The sequence below is a fragment of the Marmota monax genome, unplaced genomic scaffold (assembly GCF_021218885.2).
Source record: "Marmota monax isolate L192 unplaced genomic scaffold, Marmota_monax_Labrador192_F-V1.1 WCK01_AAM20220418_F8-fsc00076, whole genome shotgun sequence".
In the NCBI taxonomy this organism is placed as follows: domain Eukaryota; kingdom Metazoa; phylum Chordata; class Mammalia; order Rodentia; family Sciuridae; genus Marmota; species Marmota monax.
The window spans coordinates 1,756,731-1,779,056 of NW_026692843.1; the positions used below are offsets into that span (position 1 = coordinate 1,756,731).

The following is a 22,326-nucleotide window of genomic DNA, read 5'->3' on the forward strand; positions in this document are numbered from 1 at the left end:
CCCTGGATAGGGCCCACCTCTACCCTGACTTACCCACAGCTGGACCCTGGCAGGAGGACCTGGAAACACCCGAGTCCTGGTCTCTGCCCCTGAGCGTTCTTCTGATCCTGGGTGTGGCCATGGCCACCTCTCACCAGCCACCCTCCATAAGCCCCTTCACACAGTGAGCAGGCACCTCCGGCCAGTGAGATGCCAACCTTGTCCACCACTTGCTCACCCACACAGGACACTGTGGAAAGAACAGACGGTGTGCTGGAGACGGGGAGGACACGCACCCTGTAAGCACCAGTCATATGGGTCCATCTTTAATTATGTTAAATATTAATAGAAGCACAACACCACCGTGATTCACACGACACCTCACACAACTAGGGGCTGCGGTGGGCACACCCGTGTGCAGTGTCTTCAGTACCAGGTCGTGAAGAACCTTCCATTTCGCTTTGGTCTGGGGTGATGGGCTAGAAAGCCACTGCCCAAGGATGGCATCTGTGCTGTCAACAGGAGCCAGGCCTCGACGGAGAGAGCAAAGGCAACAGTGTGGCCCCTGGAGAAAGGCCTGGAGGGAAAAACCATGTCTGGATGGCACTGGGCGGCACAGAGAGGGGGTCTGCATATACAAAAGAGATCAGTAATGAACCAAATAATATTGGAAATAATACCTTCGTAATACTTCTGTAAGAAGCAGAGTTACACGACATGTTATTCACATGCATAGGAGTGCATAAGAAAAACCCCTTGTTGAAATCATGGCTGATGTTGAATAGCAAAATATGTATTGGAAATGACAAGTTAATTGGCAGAGAAATTAATCTGTAAAGGCATTGTGTCCAGAGAGGAGGCCTCGTCAGCAACAGGACTGAAGGGAACCCACTCAGCAAATGCGCCCACACACACGCGCACACACACTCTGTATTCCAAATAAATACACACACACACTCCGAAGTGATATCTCCCTAAAGCATCCTGTGCTCAGGCCAGACTTCCCCTCTGGCGGCTGCTGTGAGGGCCTTCTGCAAGAGAAAGGTGGGGATTGTCCCTGCAAGTGGTGATCAGGACACACAGCGCCTTCAGTAGCAGAAACAGCCCCGGCCGCAGCAGTGCTCAGAGCAAGCCGCACCCCAGGCAATGGGCGCAGGACAATGAGCTCAGCATCCCTTTTGCAGTGGCAGGAAGACGATAGCAATAGGGTCAGATAGCTGAGCACATCCTGGTGCCACCAAAGCCCAGCTATTTCACACACGAGCGCCAGTTGGGTATGTAGTGTTTGCACTTTCTGACTCAGAAGATGGGACCTCAATCCGAGAACACGGGTTCACAGGAAGCTTCCCTTGACCACAGGAGTGCAAAGCTTCCTTGTCCCACCTCGGGCTGAATGCCAAGCAGGCCCAAGCATTCTTTTCCCCGTGACTTCCAAGAAGTGACAAGACCTTCAGCCCATCCATTGTAAACCAAAGCTGCCTAGAGTACTGGAAAATTCCATTAAGAACATTGCTCCTGGCAATCTCATTCCAAATTCCAGCATACTACATTAAGCCCAAGTTTAGCCTGTGCATTGTTTCTGAATCAGGATACCAGAATCTTGCAGCTCCTTAATGAGAGAGGAGCTGGAGAACTTGGATAACGAACTCGTTCCAGAGAGGTTCCCCGAGGGGCAGAGCCTGCAGCCAGCAAGGACCCAGCACTTGAGCCCCTTGAGTTCTCTGAGGACCTGCATGCCTCAGGACTTCAGTCACTGAGACTCCACAAAGGGTTCAGCTCCTTGAGGATGCAGGATTCCGGCATTCAGCAAAAATTCCCCTTCCAAATATAAACAGAATTTCTTGAGAAAACATCTAAAGAGGCAGGCGGGAGAGCTAGGGCTAGTCCAATGCAGGAAGTGGTTTGTTAACGCATTCATTTTCTAGTTAAACATGAAGTCTACAAGGGCAGAACGCGAGGCTGGAGATGAACAGCTGCCAAAAACAATTTTTTTCTCTTGGAAACTGTGAACAGGGTTTATTTCTGATGTCACTGGAGAGCTGACTTGGGAGTAAGAAGAAAAGAAAAAGAGATTCCATTCTCAAAAGAGGTTCCATACTCCACCCAGATGGGGTGAGTGATCCAATCAAGAGTGTTGCAAAACTGCTCGTGAGCATGAGACGTGTACATTCCGGCCAGTCCAGCGCTGGTACTTCACAGGACCCCAGGACTGTCAAACCCTGGACTCAGGCTGTCCTGGAGGTGGCTGAGCAGAGTTGGGCTGTGGCCTCCCCAGGCCTCCTCTCTGCACTGCAAGCCCGTCCCTCCCCAGGGCTCCGGGTGCTCACAGAGCAGAACTCAATTCCTGCCCACCTGCAGCTTCCAGTGGCCTCTGGAGGGGCTCTGTGGGGTCAAGGGCTAAGCTATTGAACTTCACAAAGGAAATTCTGGAATGGTTCTAATTAACAGGTGCCTGGGGAGGAAAAGAAGATGGAGTCTCCCAGTTTTCTCCACACTGTGTGTAAAACAGTTCCCCACCGAGGGAGACGGTTCAAGTCATGGCAATGACAGGGTCGCTGAGCCCCATGCCTACAGCCAGGACTAAGGTCTCACTGTGTCTTCCACGCAAACGCTTCATCGGCGAGGATCTGCACCAGCCGAGCATTGAAAGGCCCATAGAAGTCCTGCAAGATCTTCTGTGTGACCGGCCACATGGGCCCCAGGTTCCGGTCCTCTGGACGCCGTGCATTGGACGCAGGGCTCTTGGTCATCAAGGCCTCTTGCTTCTCACTTAGGGGCCCTGGAATGAAAGGCAAAGAATCCCATGAGGCCAGAGGCAGGGCAAGCGGCAAACGGGACTGTGCAAAAATCCCAGCTCTGCTCTGTGCCGAGAAAGGGATTTCCTTCAAGAGGAATGTGTTTGGGGCTTCAAATTCCTTGGCTGGATCCATTTGGAGGAGATGGGGGAGGGAGGTGGAAATACCATTAAGAAACAGCAAAGGAATTCTGGGCAGTGTGTGAGGCCACCCTCGGGGAGTCCCGCTGGTGCTCAGGACGGGCTCACCTCGGGGACTTGCTCCAGCTCTGCTTAAAGGGCTGCTTTCCCGGGCAGCAGCCTGTTCTGAGCACTGAGAACCCTGCCAGGCACAGTCCAGGGGCTTAGTGTCCTGCTGGCTAGCTGCTGGGATTCTGCCACAGTCATTTCCACGTGGGTTCCTGATGCCAAGGGGTCCCTTTTCACCTGTGTGTCTGGCTGTGAGGTGGCCATGGTGGGGTGTAGGCCACCTGTGCCCAGAGTCCCCTCTGGCTGCACCTCCACCTACAGCAAGTACATCAGTGAGGAGACGCCTGTGATGAGCTGGCAGGGCTGCCAGCTGAGGCTGCCACATGAGCCCAGGCATGGGACACAGGCTGCTCACTGGCTTCAACCCACCCATCATTGGTCAGGCCTCTGGAGCCCGGGCTCTCGGGATCTGGACAAGGTCCTTAGCAAATCCCAGTGCCCTAAGGTTATGCAAGATAAAAAGTGGGCCTTACTGTCCCTCTTAAGGACAAGACACAAGCTCATTAAGGTGAGGGAGTCTTCAGGTGGCCAAATTTTTAAAAATGAATAATTGGTTCTAGTCCTTAGAAAGAAAAGTGACCACACTCCAACACATTACCAGCTCTCCCAAAAGGAGAAAGAAAATCAAAAGACCCAGTGAGGCAGATATATTTTAAGAAATATTCAATTAACAAAATTCCCAGGCAAGGTCCTTGGGGCCGCAGGAGGCACTCGGGGAAGGAGTCGGCCCGTTCTGACCCTGCCTCAGCTTTGGCCACTATCCTTGGGTGACACCTCCCCATGGACAGCATACCCCCACCTGTATGTGTCCCTGCCAGCTATCGCCATGGGAAGCAGTGTGGTCTGGGGCACAAAGTGCCCTAGGGACTTGGGCTGGTGTCCTCAAGCTCAGGGTAGGCTCACCCTCCCAGAGCTGTGGCCAGTGACCAACAGTCACCAACTACGGCTCCAGGGATCCCCAGCGACTCTGAGACGGTGCAATGGCCAGTTCCCTCCTCCACACCCCGTGCCTTCTGCAGGGATATTCCAGCCACCAACATTGCCCTGTTGGTCCTTCAAAGCTCCAACCACACACCCTTTCTTCCCACGAAGCTTCCACAATCCTTCAGCAGCTGGGGTCCCCAGTCGTCAGCACACACCTCCATGACAATAGTAACCTCCCCCCATGTCACGCCACCAGTTACTCAATGAGTACAGCAGTGGCCTTGTCCTCTCCTTCTGCTGGAAGGCCACCTCCTCCACCCCAGAGACTCCCTCACCATGCCAGGCACAGTGGCCAAGGGGCTGGTGCTCAATAAACAGACACTGACCTGGCCTCTTTGGAATTCCCTGGGCTTCCCAGCTAGCCCGTCCCTGCCCAGCTTGCTGTGACTGTGCTTGACCCAGAGAGTTCCCCAAGAGCCAGCCTCCATGGGGCTCACACTGGGCCCCATCAGTCAGAGCCATGTCACATACCCAGGTTCAGGAACTGAAAGACCCTGTGCATGGTGTACTTGACACTGGATGCGTGGTCTTCCAGGCGCAGAATGAGAAACTGATCCTTATTAAAAACAGTGAGCCAGTCCAGAAGGTACACGGCATACAGCCCCACCTGGAGCCTCACCTAGGACAGAGGAGGAGGGCATTATTTCAGGAGGCATGTTCCTGGCTCTCTAAGGCACTTTTCCAAAAGCATTACGGCCTTCATAATAAAGCAACCTGGGAGAATTAGCCTGGCCAACAGTCGCCTTCAACAGAGGTATCTGAACACAAGGTGCCCTAGAATTGCCACAAAGAGTCTGTACTATGTGGACAAAGAATTTCTACACTCTGGCTGCACTGAATCCTCACCCCAGCCCCACAGGAGCGCCATGTCTCCACGTGGCTGGTGAGCACTGGGGGTGGGGAAGAGGTCAAGGCTGCAGCAACCAAGGAAGCATGTGCTCTCTGCATGACATCCCAGCCCTCTCCCTGCTCCCTGAGCAACCTCTATGTCCAGCACACAACAGGCTGTGGAAATCCACCGCAGACGCTCTCAGACAACCCAGGCGCCACAGGGACATCCGTGGCCGTGAGCTGAGCACATGTGGACGTGACTGGTGCAGAAAGAAGCCCACAGGCCCCAGGCCCTTCTCCTGTCCACCTACTCACTTCCTGGTCCTCATCCTTCTGTTCCTTTCTCTTGTGCCAAACTGCAGCAGTGCAGTCAAGAGTTAACCCAGAGAAAGGTCTGGCCTCCGCCCTTGGCTGCTGGGAGGTGATCTCAGGCCCTGCAATGCGCTGCCCACCAGGAGTATCTTGGCTTGTCGGAGCCTTGCCATGGACAGGCTAACAAAGTGACTAACAACGGGGCTCTGGGCTACAGGTAGGTGTCACTCCTGACCTCTGGAGGGACTGGAGACCAACAGTCACAAGGCAGTGAGTAAGAGAGTCCCAGTAAGAACTCTGGGCACCAAGGCTTGGTGTGACAATAGTCCACAAGTGCGATCACGCATCCATCATGGCTGGGGGGCAGGAGCACTGCCCACGGCTCCCAGGGGAGAAGAGGACAGGGCTCTGCACTGGCGCCCCTGGCCCTGCCCATGCCCTTCTTCCCTTGGTTGACTTCAATCTGCACCTTTTCCCTGAAATAAATTGTGACCACAGAGATGGCCACCTTCAGTGTGCCCTGTGAGCTTTTCTAGAACATGAGTGAACTTGGTGGTTTGGGGATCTCCTCCAGCACTTGCAGTGGCATCAGAGCGAGGGCAGTGAGGGAAGCCTCCTCCCCACCTCCCTGTCTACACCCCTCTCCCTTTGTCCATGCCCGTTGCTGCCCTCCTGATACACAGCTCCTGTCTGGGCCTACACACACACACCCTTACCTGGCCACCAGCATGTGCTGGCCGAGCAGTGAGCTGGCCACCACCAGCCCTGCTCAGGCCTCCAGAGCCCTCCACACAGAAGGTTCTTGTCCAGTTTGACCTTCTGGCTCACCCCTCCACCTGGAGCACCTCCCAGCGCTGGCTCCTCCTAGAGCTTAAGGCTCACTTAGGCTTCTTGCCCTTGACCTTGAACCCCTTGAGTGCAGGGTCAGTGGCTTCAAGGAAGGCCATCAAGCCTTCCTCTGGAAGACCCTGTGTCAGTGCCCAATATGGTCCTCGGCAGAACTGCTGAGCTCAGTTAACAATCAGATGAAGAAACATTTGAAAAATATGTGCAGATGCTATCAAGTGTCATATCTTGCTATTCTTTTTCCATTTCATTATTTTTCTAACGATGTAGGAAGATGGGGAGGAAGGAAAGCAATTAGAGGGAATAGAGTGTTGTCTCCAAAATTCATTAGCTGCCTCCGGCCCACAATTCCTCGCTACCCATACACCAGCTCATAAAAAAGACCTCAAGCTGGGCCGGAGCTGCGAGGAATGAGCCTGTGTCAGCCTCAGAAATGAGACCGCGTGGCCTCCAATGCCAAGGAGCAGGCCTCTCGGAGCTTTTCAAGCCTCTCTCCCTGGCATCTCGCAGGCTTCTCCCTGGGGGGAGAACAGACTAATGAGGTTTATCGCTTCCAAAGAGCCTGGCTTTGCAACTAGAGAACCTTCTGGAAGGAAAGTGGTCAAGTGTTTGTGCAGCATGCTGCCCCTCAAGCGTAGCTGTAGCCTGTCCCTGCACCTGGCCACAGTGACAGGATATTCTCTGAAGGTTCATGCCCATCTCTTCAGAGTCCCTCCAGTGTCCTCAGCGGGCCAGAGTCCTGGGGCCGAGTCCTGCAGTGAGCCCTCCTGATGGACAGGGCTGTCCAGGCAGGGAGCATGCAGGCTTCCTGGGCACTCAGCTGCTCCCCAAGGGACAAGCTCCCCATCTGCCCAGCCCAGCACCCCTCTCCTCCCACTCCAGCCCTGTCCACTTACAGCCAGGGAGGGTTCTAGGCACCCTGGGGACATTTCTGTTCCTATAGCATCACCACTATGACTGGGAAGCACAAGGACACTCGAGACAGCCCCACTCAGAGTTCCAGCTCCCTTGCTTTGCCCAGGTAGGGTTCAAGTCTAAACCACACAGAGAGGGCCCCGGGGCAAGGGCACAGTGCATTTAAAGTGGAAAACACCAGAGCTGAGAGAAGCCTTGAAGTTAGGGGGCTGACTGACCCCAGGTCAGAAAGTCAGAGAACCAGAGGGGGAACAAGGTCAGCGGTCAGCACCCACCAGAGCCACTTCAAAGAGCAATACCTCATGCATGGGGCTTGTTCCACTACAGGGAGCCCCAGGAGCATAGCATGGCAGGAGGCCAAGTCAGGTTGAGCCTGGCCAGGCCCAGCTTCTGCCCAGATGCACTGAGCTCTGTGTCCCCCACTACGATTCAGATGGGACCTCGCACATTCTCTCCACATCTCTCCCAAACTCCCTGCACATTCATTCATTCATTTCTTCAGCTGGTGTCTAGGTAGCAAGTTCGCACCATGTGCCAGGGCCCTGCTGCAAGCAACGGAGATTGGATGCTGCTTCACAGATAGCCGTGGCCTTGTGGGGCTCCAGTCTAGTTTGAGGGACACAGCTAACCTGACCAAGGACTAACATTTGAAATCACCAATGGTGCTACAGGCTATGGAGAAAAATTACCAGTGGAGAAAGAACAGGAAGTCAGGCTGGCGAAACACCTGAAGGACAAGAAGCCTCAGCAGGCAGGGGAAGTGCACCCCAGGGAGGAGCAGCCACCAGGGATCCAGGGTCCAGGTGCAGGACACACCCGCAGGCAGGCCTGCTCCATAGATCAAGTCCCCTCGCAAAATTTCTGACTCAGGAGGTCTGAGGGGCGGAGTCTGCACATCTGGCAAGTTTGCAGGGACCATACCTGTGAGCCCTGCTCCAAGGCAGAAGCCCTAGCCAGTCTGCGGATCTAGAAGAAGAGAGTAGGCTGTGGCGGTAACAGAGAAGGAGGTGCCACAGGGAGGCGGTGAACTCACTAAGAGGTAACAGGGTCCCCACAGGTCCTAAAGATCTACCCCTGTCCTGTGGGGCTGTGCTGGGATTTGCAGCAGGAGGGGAATTCTCTTCTTATCCCAGAAGTGAGGCTTCCCCAAGATGAGCCAGACCCCCCTTCCAAGTTCTGGGCTCCTCCTCCTGTGTGCGGACTCTCCAGGGACAGAGAAGAAGGGAAAACGAACCCAGGACTTGCTACAGCCACATCCATCCTGTCCACTGTTCTGCACCTGCGAATGTCCCTTTGACCACTGGTGCCTGCTTAATTGTCACCCCAGCAAGACATAAAAGCACAAGGAAGGGGGGACCACCCTGAATTCCTAAGGCCACCAGACCTGGGGCTGAGTACTAACGTGAGGCTAGCTCTGGGTAGGAGGGAAACCATCCGTGAGCCTCAGGACGCCCATCTGTAAAATGGAGAGGAAGTGGACCTACACACCACCTGGCTCCCAAGCCCACCTCTGTCCTCTGGGTCTGGGGTCATCTGAACCAAGTCACATCTTCTTGCCATATTACAGAGCCCCTGTCAAGGCAGCTGGGGTTCAGGCCTGCTATCTCTGTGCCCCACCTTTGGATAAGGCAGCCTGGGTGACAAGGCAGAGGGCAGGAAGCCTCTCCGGTGAGTGCCACCGCCCTCCGCAGCAGTCTATGCCCCACGTGGCTGTGTCAGGCAGAGGCTGGCCCAGCCACACTCTGGGCAGACGGTGGACTGACCTCACCTGGGAAAGCCACCTGCTGAAAACTCCCTGCTGAGGAGCACCTGGCCTCCTGGGACCCAGCTGGAAGGTGCCCAGGTCGCCACCAACAACTGTTAGTGCAGGAGAAAGTCTGGGACCTCCAGGATGGCGCCTTGAGGGAAGGCAGGGAACAGACCAAGGACCAAGAGGAGACCCTGCAAAGAAGGTCGAAGTCACTGGCGGGGAATCCTAAAACCAGAGGGACAATGCACACTGCAGAGAGGCCCTTCAAAACACTCTCTCTGCTGAGTAATTGCTGCCTGTGCTGTCAGGGCCTCCCTAAATGACAATCCTATTCTCTCACACAGGGAGGGGACCGTAGGTGACGGGGTGATGGGCAGGGAGGAAGCAGGGAGCCTGCTGCAAGAGCCCTCATTGTTTATCCAGCCTCTGCATCCAGGATATGGCTCCGCAGCAGCCTCTGATCAGAGATGGCCAAGTGCATTTGCACATTATGACGTTTCTCTCTGGGTTTCTGTCCTAAAATCCTCTCCACAATGTGCCCCGCATAACCACAGCCAAGTGGGCGCTCTGCACGGGGTGGGCGGGGCGTACGCACAGGCATGGCGTTGTTGAGGGTGTTGTTGTAGACGCAGGCGCGCAGCGAGTAATCCAGCATGCAATTTTCGAACAGCTGCAGAGCTTCTGTCACTTTCTCATGGAAGTCGTCCGCAGATTTATTCGAACTTGCAAAGTAGAGATAGTCAGAGTACAACCTGTGAATACAATAAATGGATGATGTCACCATCCGCCCATGTGAAATCACGCCGTGCGGGTGACAAATAAAATCAATGTGCAATTACATTATCTGGTTTTGTTCATTAAGAAACAACCATTTCTCTGCTTTCCCTTGCAAAGGAGCCCCTCCCTGGTTCCCTTCTCGCTCCACCCCTCATGTGCCACCCCTCCTCCCCAACCAGACAGGTCTATGCTGGCCCCAAACCACCACCAGCAGGATTTGCAAGGCTTCCTGCCACCCCAAGCCCCCTCAGGCCAAGGCTCTGATTTTACAACACCCTATTACAGAAATGATCAGTAGCAAAAAGACACCATGAAAATGGTGACGCTCCTTCCCATCCTCTTCTCCTCTTGGAGGAACACAGGGTGCTTGCAGTATCACGGGCCCCTCTGAAACTCCTGGCTCTTCTCAAAGGCATTCGAAACAGTTTTCAAAAAGTATTAAATGTGTGCTCCTAGGTTCAAAGGAACCTGTTTTTAACCCAACTTCCAGGCACTTGCACATAGCAGGGGAACACCTGCAGGCTGGGTATCCACGCAGGCCTGCTCTCTCCAGGGACTCCACCCACACCCCTACCCACACTGGCCACCGGAGCTGGTGGTCTTCCTTGACCAGACTCAACTTCTGGCCACCCATCTCTGTCTGGTCACCCTATCTTAGTAAAACTCCTTCTGTGAAGGACAAGACAGGGGAGGCCATTGTTTTGGGCTAAGCTTCTGCCCTAGGCTCAACAAAGACCAAACCAGAATGCAGTCCTCCAGCCAGCTGCCTGGTGATCAAACTGGGCTAGAAAAGGCTGGTTTTCCAAAACAGAGTGGACTCCCAGCAACCAATCAAAAGCAAAAGGGGTTCGGTCAACCTGAGCCTGAGCAGAGTCCCCTCTGCTGTAACCATACTACAGAAAGTGACTTTGGAGTAACCGACCCACTTCCCACTTCTGCTGGACACTCTTCTGCCTGTCGTACCCACCCTGGGCTCAGCTTCTCGGGAGCCTGGCTATGACCAGAACAAACGCTGCTCCATCCATGAATTCCACTCACAGAGCTGATTGGATCCTTAAACCCAAGCTGCTGAAATTTGTTTCTCAGGCACTGCTGAGCTGTTTTAGCCAGAATCTCCCAAACCCCAAACTGAATCACCCTCTTCGTACGATCAGGGTCCTCGCTGCCCGGATGTCTGATCTCCTGGCCTGAGTTCAGCAAGATTCCAACCGGCTACTTCGGGCAGAACCCCGTTCCCTTAAGTTTCCCTAGTGACTTTCCACCCTCCACTCTCTGGCTGTAAAATCACCTTTTCTGCCTGCATTCCAGGTTGAACCCCATCTCTCTCTTCCCCTACAGACTTCCAGCCTGGCAGAAGCCCTGGTAGAGCCTCTCTTTCTCCCTTGCTGCAGACGGCCGAGGAGCTGCCTCCAAAGGAACTGCAGGTTGTGAGCTTCCTGATCCTTTTCTGTCTCTGGCTCGGCAGCAGCCTCTGCTCAGAGATGGCCGAGTGCAATTGCACATTAAGACGCTTCTCTCTGGGTTTCTGTCCTAAAATCCCCTCCACAGTGTGCCCCGCATAACCACAGCCAAGTGGCCGCTCTCCGGACGTCCCCTCTCCGGCCTTCACAATTCCTGCTGTTCGTTTCCCCAGGGGTTTACCCTCCTCTCTTCTGGCGCACACCTTCCAGTGCCCGGCAGCTCTTCCTGATGCCTTTGGCCCCCACTGTGGCTCCCACCTGGGACAAGTGGCTATCAGCTCCCTGCTTTCTATGCCCCAGCCCCTATCCTGGCTCTCCTCTTCCCAGGGCAGGCCAGCCAGCCAGTCTCGCCACGCACATGTATCTGGGGGTGACCTGCTGCACTGCCAGCCCCCTCTCCACCACTCCCACCTGGACTCACTCACCCCTGCAGAAGCAGAAGCCTCGCTGGCTGGCCACAGGGCTCCTTCTCACCGCCCTTACTTCTCCCCCACTGCCATGTCCTTCTTGGGGGCAGGAGCAGGTCTTTTTCACCTCTGAATCCCCTGAGAGCTCCTCCCCCTCCAGTGTCCACAGAGGAGGCCCCTTTGAGGCCTGGAGATGCTTGGCAGATGCCCACAGGTTGCCTAGAATCCAAGCACACCCTAGCGGCATCTTGTTGATCTCAGTCTGGTCAGACCCAAACCCCAACAGGATTTGTCTCAAAATGAGTCATTAAACATACTCAGGAACCGGTGAAAAGACTGGCCCACCAGATCCCACAGGCACTGTCCCATGACCAGTCCACTGCCACATCAGCTGTGCTACTGTCCTTCAAAATCATGACACGCAATACCCCTGAAATCCTGCCCAGGACCCTGCAGGGTGGGGCTCAGGTAGAGCCTACAGGCTGACTGACGGAGGCCAAAATCAGATTTGCAAAGACCCCAATCAGTCCTAACTGGGCGCAGCCCAAGCCACGATGTCAGTGAAAGTTCACAGACGCCTCTCAAACCGTTAATGAAACTCCAGGTACCAGCCTGAGCCTGGAGCTCTCACCAAGGATGCCACAGAGCTACCCGAATGGTTTGATGGAACTAGATTTCCATCACTTAAATCCCATCACAAAAATGCAATCACTGGCTCAAGGTTTCCATACTGAGAGGTTTTCCCCTTGTAGTAATAACATTTCTTGTGGACATTTGGCTCATAAATAAAACAAGAGTATGTAAACTGGCCTCAATTTTAGATACAAAATAAATTCATGAAAAAGCTTCTGATTGCATACAATTCCCCAGAGAAACCTGGGACGTGTCTAGCGTCCCAGGCGAGTGTACCCCCAGGTGGGACTGCAGGTTTTCATCTGCCTGGGGGGTGATGAGGTGAACTCATAACCCTGACCAGGCAGGGCCACTACCTCCTTGGCAGGGTGAGAAGCCCTCAGTCCCCTCCAGGTCTACCCACAGCTGGGCCGGGCTTCGAAAGTCCCTGGGCATCACTGCTAGGGCCCACGCTGGGGTCCTCTGCATCCAGCCCCATCGGCAGACACCCGAGCAGACGTGATTCCCCATAACAGATGGCCACCACCTCTCGACCCAGATTCTGTAGCGGGTTCAATATGACTACAGACTCGTCCATGTCCTAATCCGGGTACCTGGGTTTGTGAGCTTAATTGGAAACAGGGTCCTTGCTTGGGGTAACTAAGTTGAGGATCTTGAAATGAGATCATAGGGGTTCAGGGTGAAACAGAGAGGGAACACCATGGGGGACCTAGGCGGACAGCATGCTGCAGCCAGGAGCCAGGACATCGAGACCACTGGAAGTCACCGGCAGCAAGGGGCCTGGGGGAGATGCTCCCCAGAGCCGCCCCAGGGAACCAACCCTGCAGGCAACTTAATCTCAGACCTCCAGTCTCCTGAACTGGGAGGGGACAAATTTCTGTTGTTTTAAGCCACCAAGGTTGAGGCAATTTATTAAACAGCCCTAGGGAATGAATAGACTCTAAACCCAATCTCAAGGGAAACAAAGGATTGTTGATTCAACAGCACTCTCCCACCCAAGACCTGGGAACAGCGGCCCCAGGTGTGGAGAGGACTCTGGCCAAGTGGCCAGTCTTCCCACCAGGAACCCAAAAGGAGGCAAGCACAGCAAAGGGCCTTTCCTTCAGGGAGCACTCTAGGTCCTCCTGGAGAATTAGGCTAAAGAGCCAGGTGCGGGGTGGTGCGCACCTGTAATCCCAGAGGCTTGGGAGGCTGAGGCAGGAGGATGGTGAGTTCAAAGCCAGCCTCAACAAAAGTGAGGCACTAAGCAACACAGTGAGACCCTGGTTCTAAACAAAATACTAAATAGGGCTGGGATGTGGCTCAGTGGTCGAGTGCCCCTGAGTTCAGTCCCCAGTACATACCCTTCCCCACCAAAAAAAAGAAAGAAAATGTTGGGAAGGATGGCAAAAAGCTGGAGCAGGCACAGGCACAAACAACTAATACAAAGAGACAGATCCACACGTCCACAGTTCAGTCTTTAAAATCAACCGCACAACAATGAAGTAGGGGAAAGAGACCAATGTGGAAAATACATAGGGGTACAGCTGACTCAAGCTCCTGATGAACCACCACGGCATGGCAGGAGCACCCGTGCACTCTTGGGATGCATTAATAGAGACACAGGCGAGGAGAGTGTGGGAGGGTGGAGCCAAGTGACAGGCACGAAGGGGCCCAAAAGTATAGGCAAGAGCCTGTGGAGCTGGGTGCCAGATGGTGAAGGACAGAGTGGATTCCCCTGGGGAAGCAGAGACTCGGCAGGAAGGAGACCCCTTCTGTCCTCCTGAAGGTCTGACCAGTGGGTAGAAGATTCAGGAACAAAGATCCGTTTCATAAAAGGGAAAATTTCTTCAGGCAGGACAGTGGCCCTTGACGGTGGCAGCAGCAGCTGAGGTTGGAGGGGTGAGATCTCTGGGGCAGGGTGGGGCCCAGCGGAGCTGACGTCCGGGCAGCCCTGAGTTTGGGGACTGCCCAGCCCCCTCCTGCCAAGCCACCCCTTTTCCTTCCCCAAGCCACCGGAACAGATGGGTGTTACACTTGGCCAGGACTGTTTCCAACAGCGATTCCAAATATAAGCCCCAACCCATCCCCAGCCTTCTGCGCTGTGGTTATTTTAGAAGCTGTGGCAGGGGCCTGCGCTCAGGCCTGTGTGGCTTGGCCCATTCCTGTGCGGTGCAGGGGTCCTGGGGCCCAGAGGGTCTTGGGGAGGAGAAGCTCCCTTTAAAGGTAACTATGTCTCTCCCCATGGGGACAAAGGAGTGGCAGCAATGACCCCCGTCTCAAGGTCCCACCATAGAAAATCCAGGTGGGTGCCAAAGGCCACTGCTGAACTCACTCAGTGATGTTTGAGCTGAGAGGTCAGCTAGTGATGACCGTTAAAGCAAAGCCAGGGGCTCAGGGGGCAGCTCAGTGGTAAGCACTTTCCTGGATGCGGATGCCCCAGTCCGGTGTCCAGCAACTCCAGGGCTGAGAGCCGTCCAGCTGTGAAGTTGAGCGCCTGCAGCCCTGGGCTTCCAGCCAAGTGGATGCTAGTGGCCCAACATGATGCCCTAGGCCCGGCACTGGGCACCACGCATGTTCTCACAGCCACCCCAAGATCTGCCAGCCCATCTCTCGCAGGAGACGGACATCTGGAGAGGTTCAGGAGCCCCCGGAGCTCACATGGCCCAGGAGCAGCCCAGGCCGCCCAACCCCAATCCTGACCCTGCAGGCTGTGACCTCGGCCCTCGCTGTTTAGGGGAGAAGGCAATTCCATGGCTGAAGAGCTCAGGGCCTGTGGTTCTTGGGTTTCACTTGAGGCTTCTGTTGCTCCAGGTACACAATGACTCGGAGGCCAAAGTCGGTTTTCTCACAGAACTACTCAGAAAGTCCCAGGAAGCTGATAAACAATCACAATGGGTGACAGCGCAGCAAACAAGCATTCGGTGTGAACGTGAGGACCTCCGTTGCCACGGTCAGGAAAGGCAAATGTGTCTGTGGAACGTCACACTGCGCACCGGGAAAACTGGCAGCAGCCAACAGTGGGTGTTCTGGGGCCTCACAGGGGCCCCCAGCCGACCCTGCATCACTTGGGCAGGCCGGCGGGCACAGGTGACTGTGCAGCTCAGGAGACTCCAGCTCTCGCCCCAATGGATGACGGGTCCTGATGGGCCTTCCCTCTACATGGAGGCTTTGAGGGCCAGCTCGAGGTCACTGGAGCTGGTGAAACCTCTCTGCGGTCAGCCTCTCCCCTGCGGTGTCTCTGGGCACACCCTGCTGAGCTGGGACACACACAACACGCCCCCTCCCCGGGCCAGCAACTCATGACTCCCAGTGCATGGCGGAGCTGGGCAACCCTCGCCATCCAGTCCCCCCAGACAAGTGGCAGTGGTCTTCCCAGGCCACCCCAGAAGGCCCGTAACAAAGTCACTAAGGTCCCGCTTCAACTCAAAAAAGCACAGACTCCCCGTGGCCTTGGCCAGGACATGGCCTACAGTTGCCACCACGTGCTCCCTGGAGAACCACACTTGGACGAAGACTCCACAACGGCTGCTGCCCACCTGGGCTGGCTACCTGCTGTTCCCAGAGCACCCACCTGTGGCTTCTTGGTGACACTCATGGGACTGCCACATCTCCTCACCCATGAGCCCTGACAATAAGGACACACTCATGTCCCCACCTCCCCTCCTCCCACCCCACCGTCTGGAGCAACATGAGGGTCAAAATAAATGTGGTCCCAGGAACGAAAGCCAGAGTCCCTGGCCACACTCTTCCCCTTCTGCCCATCTCCCGCAGGAGACTGACACCTGGCGAGGAGAACTTCGTGACTCTGAGTCGGGGCCATCAATAATGACTATATATTCCTTTTCTACAAGGAAGAAAGGCCCTTTCACATGGCTGAGAAGGGAGCCTTCTGTCCCCTGAATCACAAACCGTGACTATCTCATCACAAGGCACAGTGAGGTAGGACTGGTCAGCCGACTCGCTGGTAGGAAATGTCTACAGCCACTTTGGGCCAAACACGCAGGTGACACTGCTGAGGCTCATTTTCTGCCAGCTAAGAACATCCGTGTTTGGGCCTAAAACACATGTAGACAGGTGCGGAGCTCCCGGGCCACTGGGGCCACGGCAGTGTCTTCTCTTCCCACAAGCCAAGGCTCCTACGCACAGCTAGGCTCCTCCCGCACCTTGCCTGCCATCACATCCAGTGGAGACGGAACCTCTCCGGCCATACCCAGCATCCCTGTACCTCTGAGCAGCTCGTGGGTTGCAAAGCACCCCTCAAGCTTCACCTGTGATGCTGACGATGTCTCTACAGGTGAGAAAACTAAGGTGCACGGAGGACTAGCATCTCCCCGGGACCCCAAGTCTGGCTGGGACCTCCCAGCCAAGCTGTGGCCACTGCACTGCAGGCACCCCAGGTCGCCCAACTCTCCCTGCTGCCCAGAGTCCCCTGCCCAGCCCTGGCCTGTGGGAACACCTCTCCCAGCTCCGCATCTTCTCAGGTAGAGGAACAGTGTGGCTCTATCCCGGTGTGGCGGGCCTCACACCTTCCCGCAGGGAACCGCCCTTTCCAAACAGTTCCTGTGGGAAGACACAGGGTGGCCCAGGGCTTTGCAAACACATCCCCAAAGGAGCAGTGTTGGACACTGGGGGGCTTCCAGCATGGTGGCTTCTCTCCCACCAATAACTAGGCAGGGCCCCTCACTAGGTGCCACCCACCCAGAGTGGTCTTCAGAGAAGAGCCTCCTCACAAGGGCCCCGGCTGTCTCTGTGGCCTGGCTGCTGCCACCCGTAACCCCTGCTCTGTGGACTGAGGCCATCCCCTGGCCCTTGGCAGCTGGACAGTTCAGCCCTATTAAAGTGATTTCAGGCCACTTCTAGGGCCTCTAGAGAGAAGTATTGGTGACACCCAAACAGGCAGTTCCCAGCAGCAAAACACCCGAGCTCACCAGGAACTCAATGGGCAGCGGCTAAGACAGTGCCACGCTCCTTCCAGACGGTGCCCGGCCGCGGCTGAGGCCCAGGGAGGGAGCACTGGAGGGAGGCAGGGAGGGAGGCCCAGAGTCCGTTGGCCTCCTGTCACCACCTTCCTCTCCCAGGCTGCCCGCCTAACCCTTTGGAGAGACCAGGAGTTAACCGGCAGCCCTGGGAAGAGCCTGCGTTTGAGTCCTCGGCAACTCTGCCACGAAGCGAGGGCTACAGGAGTCGGGGGCGGCTCCCTCTACCAGGACACATCTGCATACTCACTCGGCGTTTCCAGGCCCAGAGAGGCCCCGCTGCTGGAGGAGGGCTTCGGCACAGGCTGCACAGCCAGAGGGTCTTGCCTCAAGTCAGAAGTGTGAGCAGCTCAGAGGCACGTCTGCCCGGCTCCCTTCCGCCCATGCTCGTTCTTGTCCTGGGGCTGGCTGGCATCTTGCTCCCTGCCATGCGGAGCCCAGCAGATGAGGCTAGTCCTGGTCAGGCATCACAAAGACTGGGTCTTTGCTGCCCACCGAACTTTGCGAAACTGGAAGGTCATCCTGCTGTTGGCTCCCAGCCCAGTCCCCCAGGAACTGCCCTCAGCTGAAAAGACGTGGGGAGCGTCCCAGGCAGCCCGGTCCAGTGGCTGATGGAGAGGAGAAGCCTCAAATGGGGGCATCTCGGAACTCCATCCTAGCCCCACAGTGCCACGAGGGTTGACTGTGGTCTCCATTGTGACTGCATCAGAGCCCCACCCAGCTTCTTCTGTCCCCAATGCTGCTAACAGGGACTACCCCAAAAGTGCCCCCAGAAGCCCCCTGTACAGGAACAGTGGAATCAGAGTGTGCATCCTGGCCACCAACACGGCCCACAGTGAAATGCCTGGGTGATGGAATCCAGCCTCGCTGCACATTAACAGTGCGATTCTGGGGAGGTGACTTAACTCCACTGAGCCCAGGCACCTCACCTCTGGGCACATCGTGACTGCCCTCTTACCTGCTGGCACAGCCCAAATGAGGACATGTCCAAAAGGCAAAGCCAGGCCGCAGCCCAGCTAAATGGGTGCTGGGTCATTTATTTCACAGAGGACTGTCCTGCCCCTGACTGTCGCAGACGTCATGAAGGTGGTTGGTATGGATGGCACTGCCCAGGTACCTAAGGGCTCTGGCACATCAAGGGCGCTCAACAAAGACTCAGGGAGCATCCTGTTGGTTATTATTACTACTATTACTGATGCATAACAGTAGCTAATAATTATATAACATTTCCCATTGGTCAGCACTGTTTAAACACATCACTACATATACTAAGTCATTCCATTCTCAGTCCTAAAGGTAAAACTATGCCTCCCATTTTACTGAGGAGGAAATGAAGCTGGGGAGGTCAAGTAACTTGCCCAGGCCTCAAAGCCAGTGAGCAGGAGAGCCAGGGTTCCAGCGCAGCCCGCCCGGGGAACACGCCCCTCTCATCTGCCGACCCGCACACCTCCCACGCACGCAGGCTCTCTGCATCAGAAGCTGCTCCAGCACACGCCTACGGCTCTCTGCAGACCCCGTGAAATCAATGAAACTGGGATTCCTGTCTAAATACCAGCCCCGTCATTACCGTGTCCCCAAGAACAGTGGCCTATAAAGGGATGCACTTCATTAAACGCCGCCTTCCCCTCCTAGAGTCTTCTCATACGTCGATTAATCATTTAACCAGTCCAGGGAGCTGTCTAAATATCAGTGTTTGTAAGCAGACCAAGAAAAACAGCTACCCGGTTCCCAGGCTCGAGGGACTGGGTGGAAATCAAGTTCTACTTCCTAATGGAGCTGAGTTCTCCTTCCTGGTGGACCCATCACCACGGAACGCGAAGACCAGTCATTCCTGTGGTGGCCCTTGCTGGGCACTGTGCTGAGACTACATGTAGAAGCAAAATGTAGACACCAAAACCCCCCTAGTAGGTGGGGGTCTCTAGAATGCAAAGGTCTCTGGAATGGAGAGGAATGCACGGAGTTCAGGGGCGGGGTGGGGAGGCAGCATCTCCCAGCCATTTTTTCACATTGCATGGGCTGTACTCCTCCCCCCAGTTAAGCAAAATCTACCACCAGCTCACAAATAAAGAAGCAGGAGGCTAGGAGAGTGCATTTGAAAAGAGCCGTCTTTACCATTTAAGAGAAGAATTAAATGAAGAAAATCTGCTTGTAATTGGTGGCTTCTTTTTAATTAAGTGAGCCAATTTAGCATAGGAATGCATTTTTTTTTAGTTCTAAATTGCAGCAATCTCTTATGGAGAGAAGCTTGGAACAAGAAATTCTTGGCCGGCCTCTGCCACATGAACCATCCTACCCACTTCCTCCCATCATTCCTCTATTTTCCTGGGGTGGGGTGGGGGAAGGCCTTACCCTTTATATTCTTCTCCAGAAACTTAAATGTGATTCAGCCTGGCTCCCAAGTCCAACAATTTCAAACTCCCTTATCTTTGATCAATGACAGAAATAAAGGCTAAATGTGAATCTAAAACTAGACATAATCTCCTCCCCCACCAAACTGATTTGCAGAAGGAAAAGAGCAATCTGGACAGATCCAACTGCCGTCCAGCAGCCCAAGGAATCTCCTACTTGCAGAAGGACAAGGTCACGGGATGACTGAAGTGGGTCAATGGCCCAGGAGCCAGTTAGACTAATGGGAACTCGGCTCTGAGCGTTTGTTTCTTCAAGAGTGACCTAAGCACTGGTATTTATCATCCTTTCTGGCCGGGATGGGGACAGGGCCAGCCACTTCAGATAGCCCTTGGGTCACAGGCTCAAAGGAGAGATTCCTATTGTTGCACATTTTATAAATGTTTAAGAATCCAAGAGACAGCTGCTGCTGTCAGTAACTCACAGGGAAAACATGCACATGAACGTCCAGTCCTGCTGTGGCTGGAAGTCACTCTTCCCTGGGCTGCAAAGCCCTGCACCAGTGTCCTGAGCATTGGGTGGGGAATGCCGAGAGCCAGGTGAGAGGTGACTGACCCCGAGGCATGGAAGTGTGACAGGACAGTGACTTGCATCTGGCCAATGAGATACAGCTACCAGGATGGGCTGTCACACCGTGATCAGGTTGCAAATGACCACCACTTCTGACTGGCCACCTTGTTCCTTGCTTCTCTCATGAAGCCAATGGCCACATTGGAAAGCCTGGTGGCAAGGGCCTGGGAGCAGCCTCCAGTTAACAGCCGGCAAAGAGCAGGGGTTCCTCACACGGGGGCCAGCAAGGACCGCTGCGCATGACCGCTGCCCCATCGCCTGCCCTCCTGGCCTTGGCCCCGTTACAGTGGCCATGCCAGAGTCCATGCCACTCTTCTGCTCCCAGGGGGCAGGCACAGGACCACCATGCAATACTCAGCACCCAGCACAGCGCCCAGCATGAGGCAGGGTTCGATAAGTGCTTAAACTGACCAAGTATTTCTGTCAAGTTGAGGACTAAGGAGTGAGAAGCCTCTGCCTCCCGTTCCTAGAACAGGGTGATTGTTGTTGTTGGTGGTGGTGGTGGGTTTTTTTAAGGATTCTGGAAGGACAGTGTGGGCCCAAGCCTCCTCCAGAGGCCGACTTGGGGCTGGGGCTGGGAGCAAGTCGGTCAGGTCCTGCTTCTGCTGAGCCTGGACAGCATGGCTGCCCTCCCTGCCCAAGGCTCACCGTGTGCCCACTTCCCCCCTGGCTTCCCCGTGGCCCACCTTCCTTCCTGTTCCCATGACAAGCCCTTGCCCATCCTTGAAAGCCCAGCCTGACCTTGGCTCCGCCAGCTCCATGGCCCTCGCCACTCAGGGTTGCTCCTCTGTCCCCTCCAGCTCCTGTTGAGTCTGCCGGACCACGACAAGCCCTGGCCATGCCTGTCTGCAGGGCCAGCCCCGCCCAGGAGCGCCAATCTCCCCAGGCCAGAGCAGGGATGGCACACACTCAGGCCAGGCCAGACTATCCAGAGAGCTACCCACGCCTGCTGCTCTCACTCTGGGGCCACGAGGCTGGGCACAGTCTGACCGTCCCCAGAAGGAACCAGGAGAAGTGGCAGGAAGACATGTGGTGAGCAGAGGCACAGGCCTGAGAACGTCCCACCCTGTGAACTTGAGCAGGGGGCTGGGCCGGGTGGGGGCCAGAGAAGGAGCGGCTGTGAAAACACCTCAGGACCTGTCCTCTGAAGGCCCATGGTCAGGCAGCCCGACTGCAGGACAGCACCACCGCTTGTCAACCGTTCTGGGCCGGGGAGGCCAGCCTGCCCCCTGAGGAGAGGAGCCCAATTCCTGCCTCGGCAGCGTGGGAACTAGCAGGTGGGACATGGCCATCCCAGATCTGGGGCAGACGTGCTCCCAAGGCCGGGAGTTGTGCAGAGAGTGAACTGCCCCGTGGCACGGCCCAGCAGGCTCCCTCCTGCCCAGTGCCAAGGAATGGACAGCCCAGCTCTCCCCTGACAGCCCACTCAGAAGTGTTCTGAGACTCTGCAGGAGGGATGTGGAGGTCTAGAGGATGTGGACGTCCACTCAGCAGGGTGGACTTTCAAGCAAGCCCTCCAGTAGCACCCACGTGGCCTGCACAGGAAAGAAGTCGGGGCGAGAACACACCAGGATTTAGATGGTAGTTATCTTGGTGGGAGACTATAGGTGTTTTTAATGACAGTTTTTTCTTTAAAGTGCTTCAATGTATTTTCTAGTATTTTCCACAACAAACATGACTCCTGTTAGAATCGGGGCCAGGATGTGAGAACTCAGGTGTGCATGTTTCCAAGGGCCACTGAGCCAGAGCGCCACACACAGGGGCACCTAACAACAGGAATCTCCTCCATCATTCAAGGAGCTGGAGTCCGGGGCCAGGTGTTGGCACAGCTGGCTCCTCCTGGGGGTTCCCAGGGAGAATCAGCCGCGCCTGTCTCCCCGCCTGTCTCCCTGCCCCTGCCTTGCCAACCATCCTTGGCATTCCCTGCCTTGAGGCTACAAAACTCCCACCTCTTACCTGGCATGCACCCTGTGCCTTAGGGAGGGACAGCATCCCACCAACACAGTTCAGTATGACCTCATCTTAAGTACATCTGCAAAGACCTTATTTCCAAATAAGGCCACAGCTGTAAACACTGGGGCTCAGGACTTCAGAATGCCTTTTGGGGAGCCCGACTCAACCCATAACAAAATGTGGTTGGCCCAAAGGAAAACAAGACATGAAGGGCTGTGACCCCATCTCCAAACATCTGGCAGGTTCTCCCCATTTGGAAATAATAGGCCTGGACGATGTGGCTGTAAGGAGAAGAAAAGGGACCACAGTGTAGATGGCCCCAAGATGGACTCACAAAGCCAAAACGCTGAACGGCCTGATGTAGACTGCCATCCCAGGAGGGCAGGCCGGAGGCCCACCTTGTGCCTGATGTGGTGGCATTTAGAGGGAACGCTGGACTAAATACTAAGGTCCAGGCCTCCCAGCAGCAGCCAGGCCATCCCTGGACAGTCTGTCCACTATG

At 55.4% G+C, this 22,326-nt stretch overlaps 1 protein-coding gene across 3 annotated transcripts in view; it reads right to left on the minus strand.

Annotated features, from left to right (window-relative positions):
* Positions 1 to 289: 289 nt before the first annotated feature.
* The window catches only part of Chst15 (carbohydrate sulfotransferase 15), a 78,163-nt gene continuing 56,126 nt past the window's right edge, over positions 290 to 22,326 (minus strand). For all 3 annotated transcript variants that reach the window (XM_046448724.1, XM_046448725.2, XM_058580726.1), the window contains exons 6-8: positions 9,256 to 9,412; positions 4,478 to 4,625; positions 290 to 2,758 (exon numbers count right to left, since the gene is read on the minus strand). In XM_046448724.1, coding sequence (XP_046304680.1) covers positions 2,568 to 2,758; positions 4,478 to 4,625; positions 9,256 to 9,412 — 496 coding nt within the window. In that variant the 3' untranslated portion in view covers positions 290 to 2,567. The remainder of the gene's footprint in view (positions 2,759 to 4,477; positions 4,626 to 9,255; positions 9,413 to 22,326) is intronic.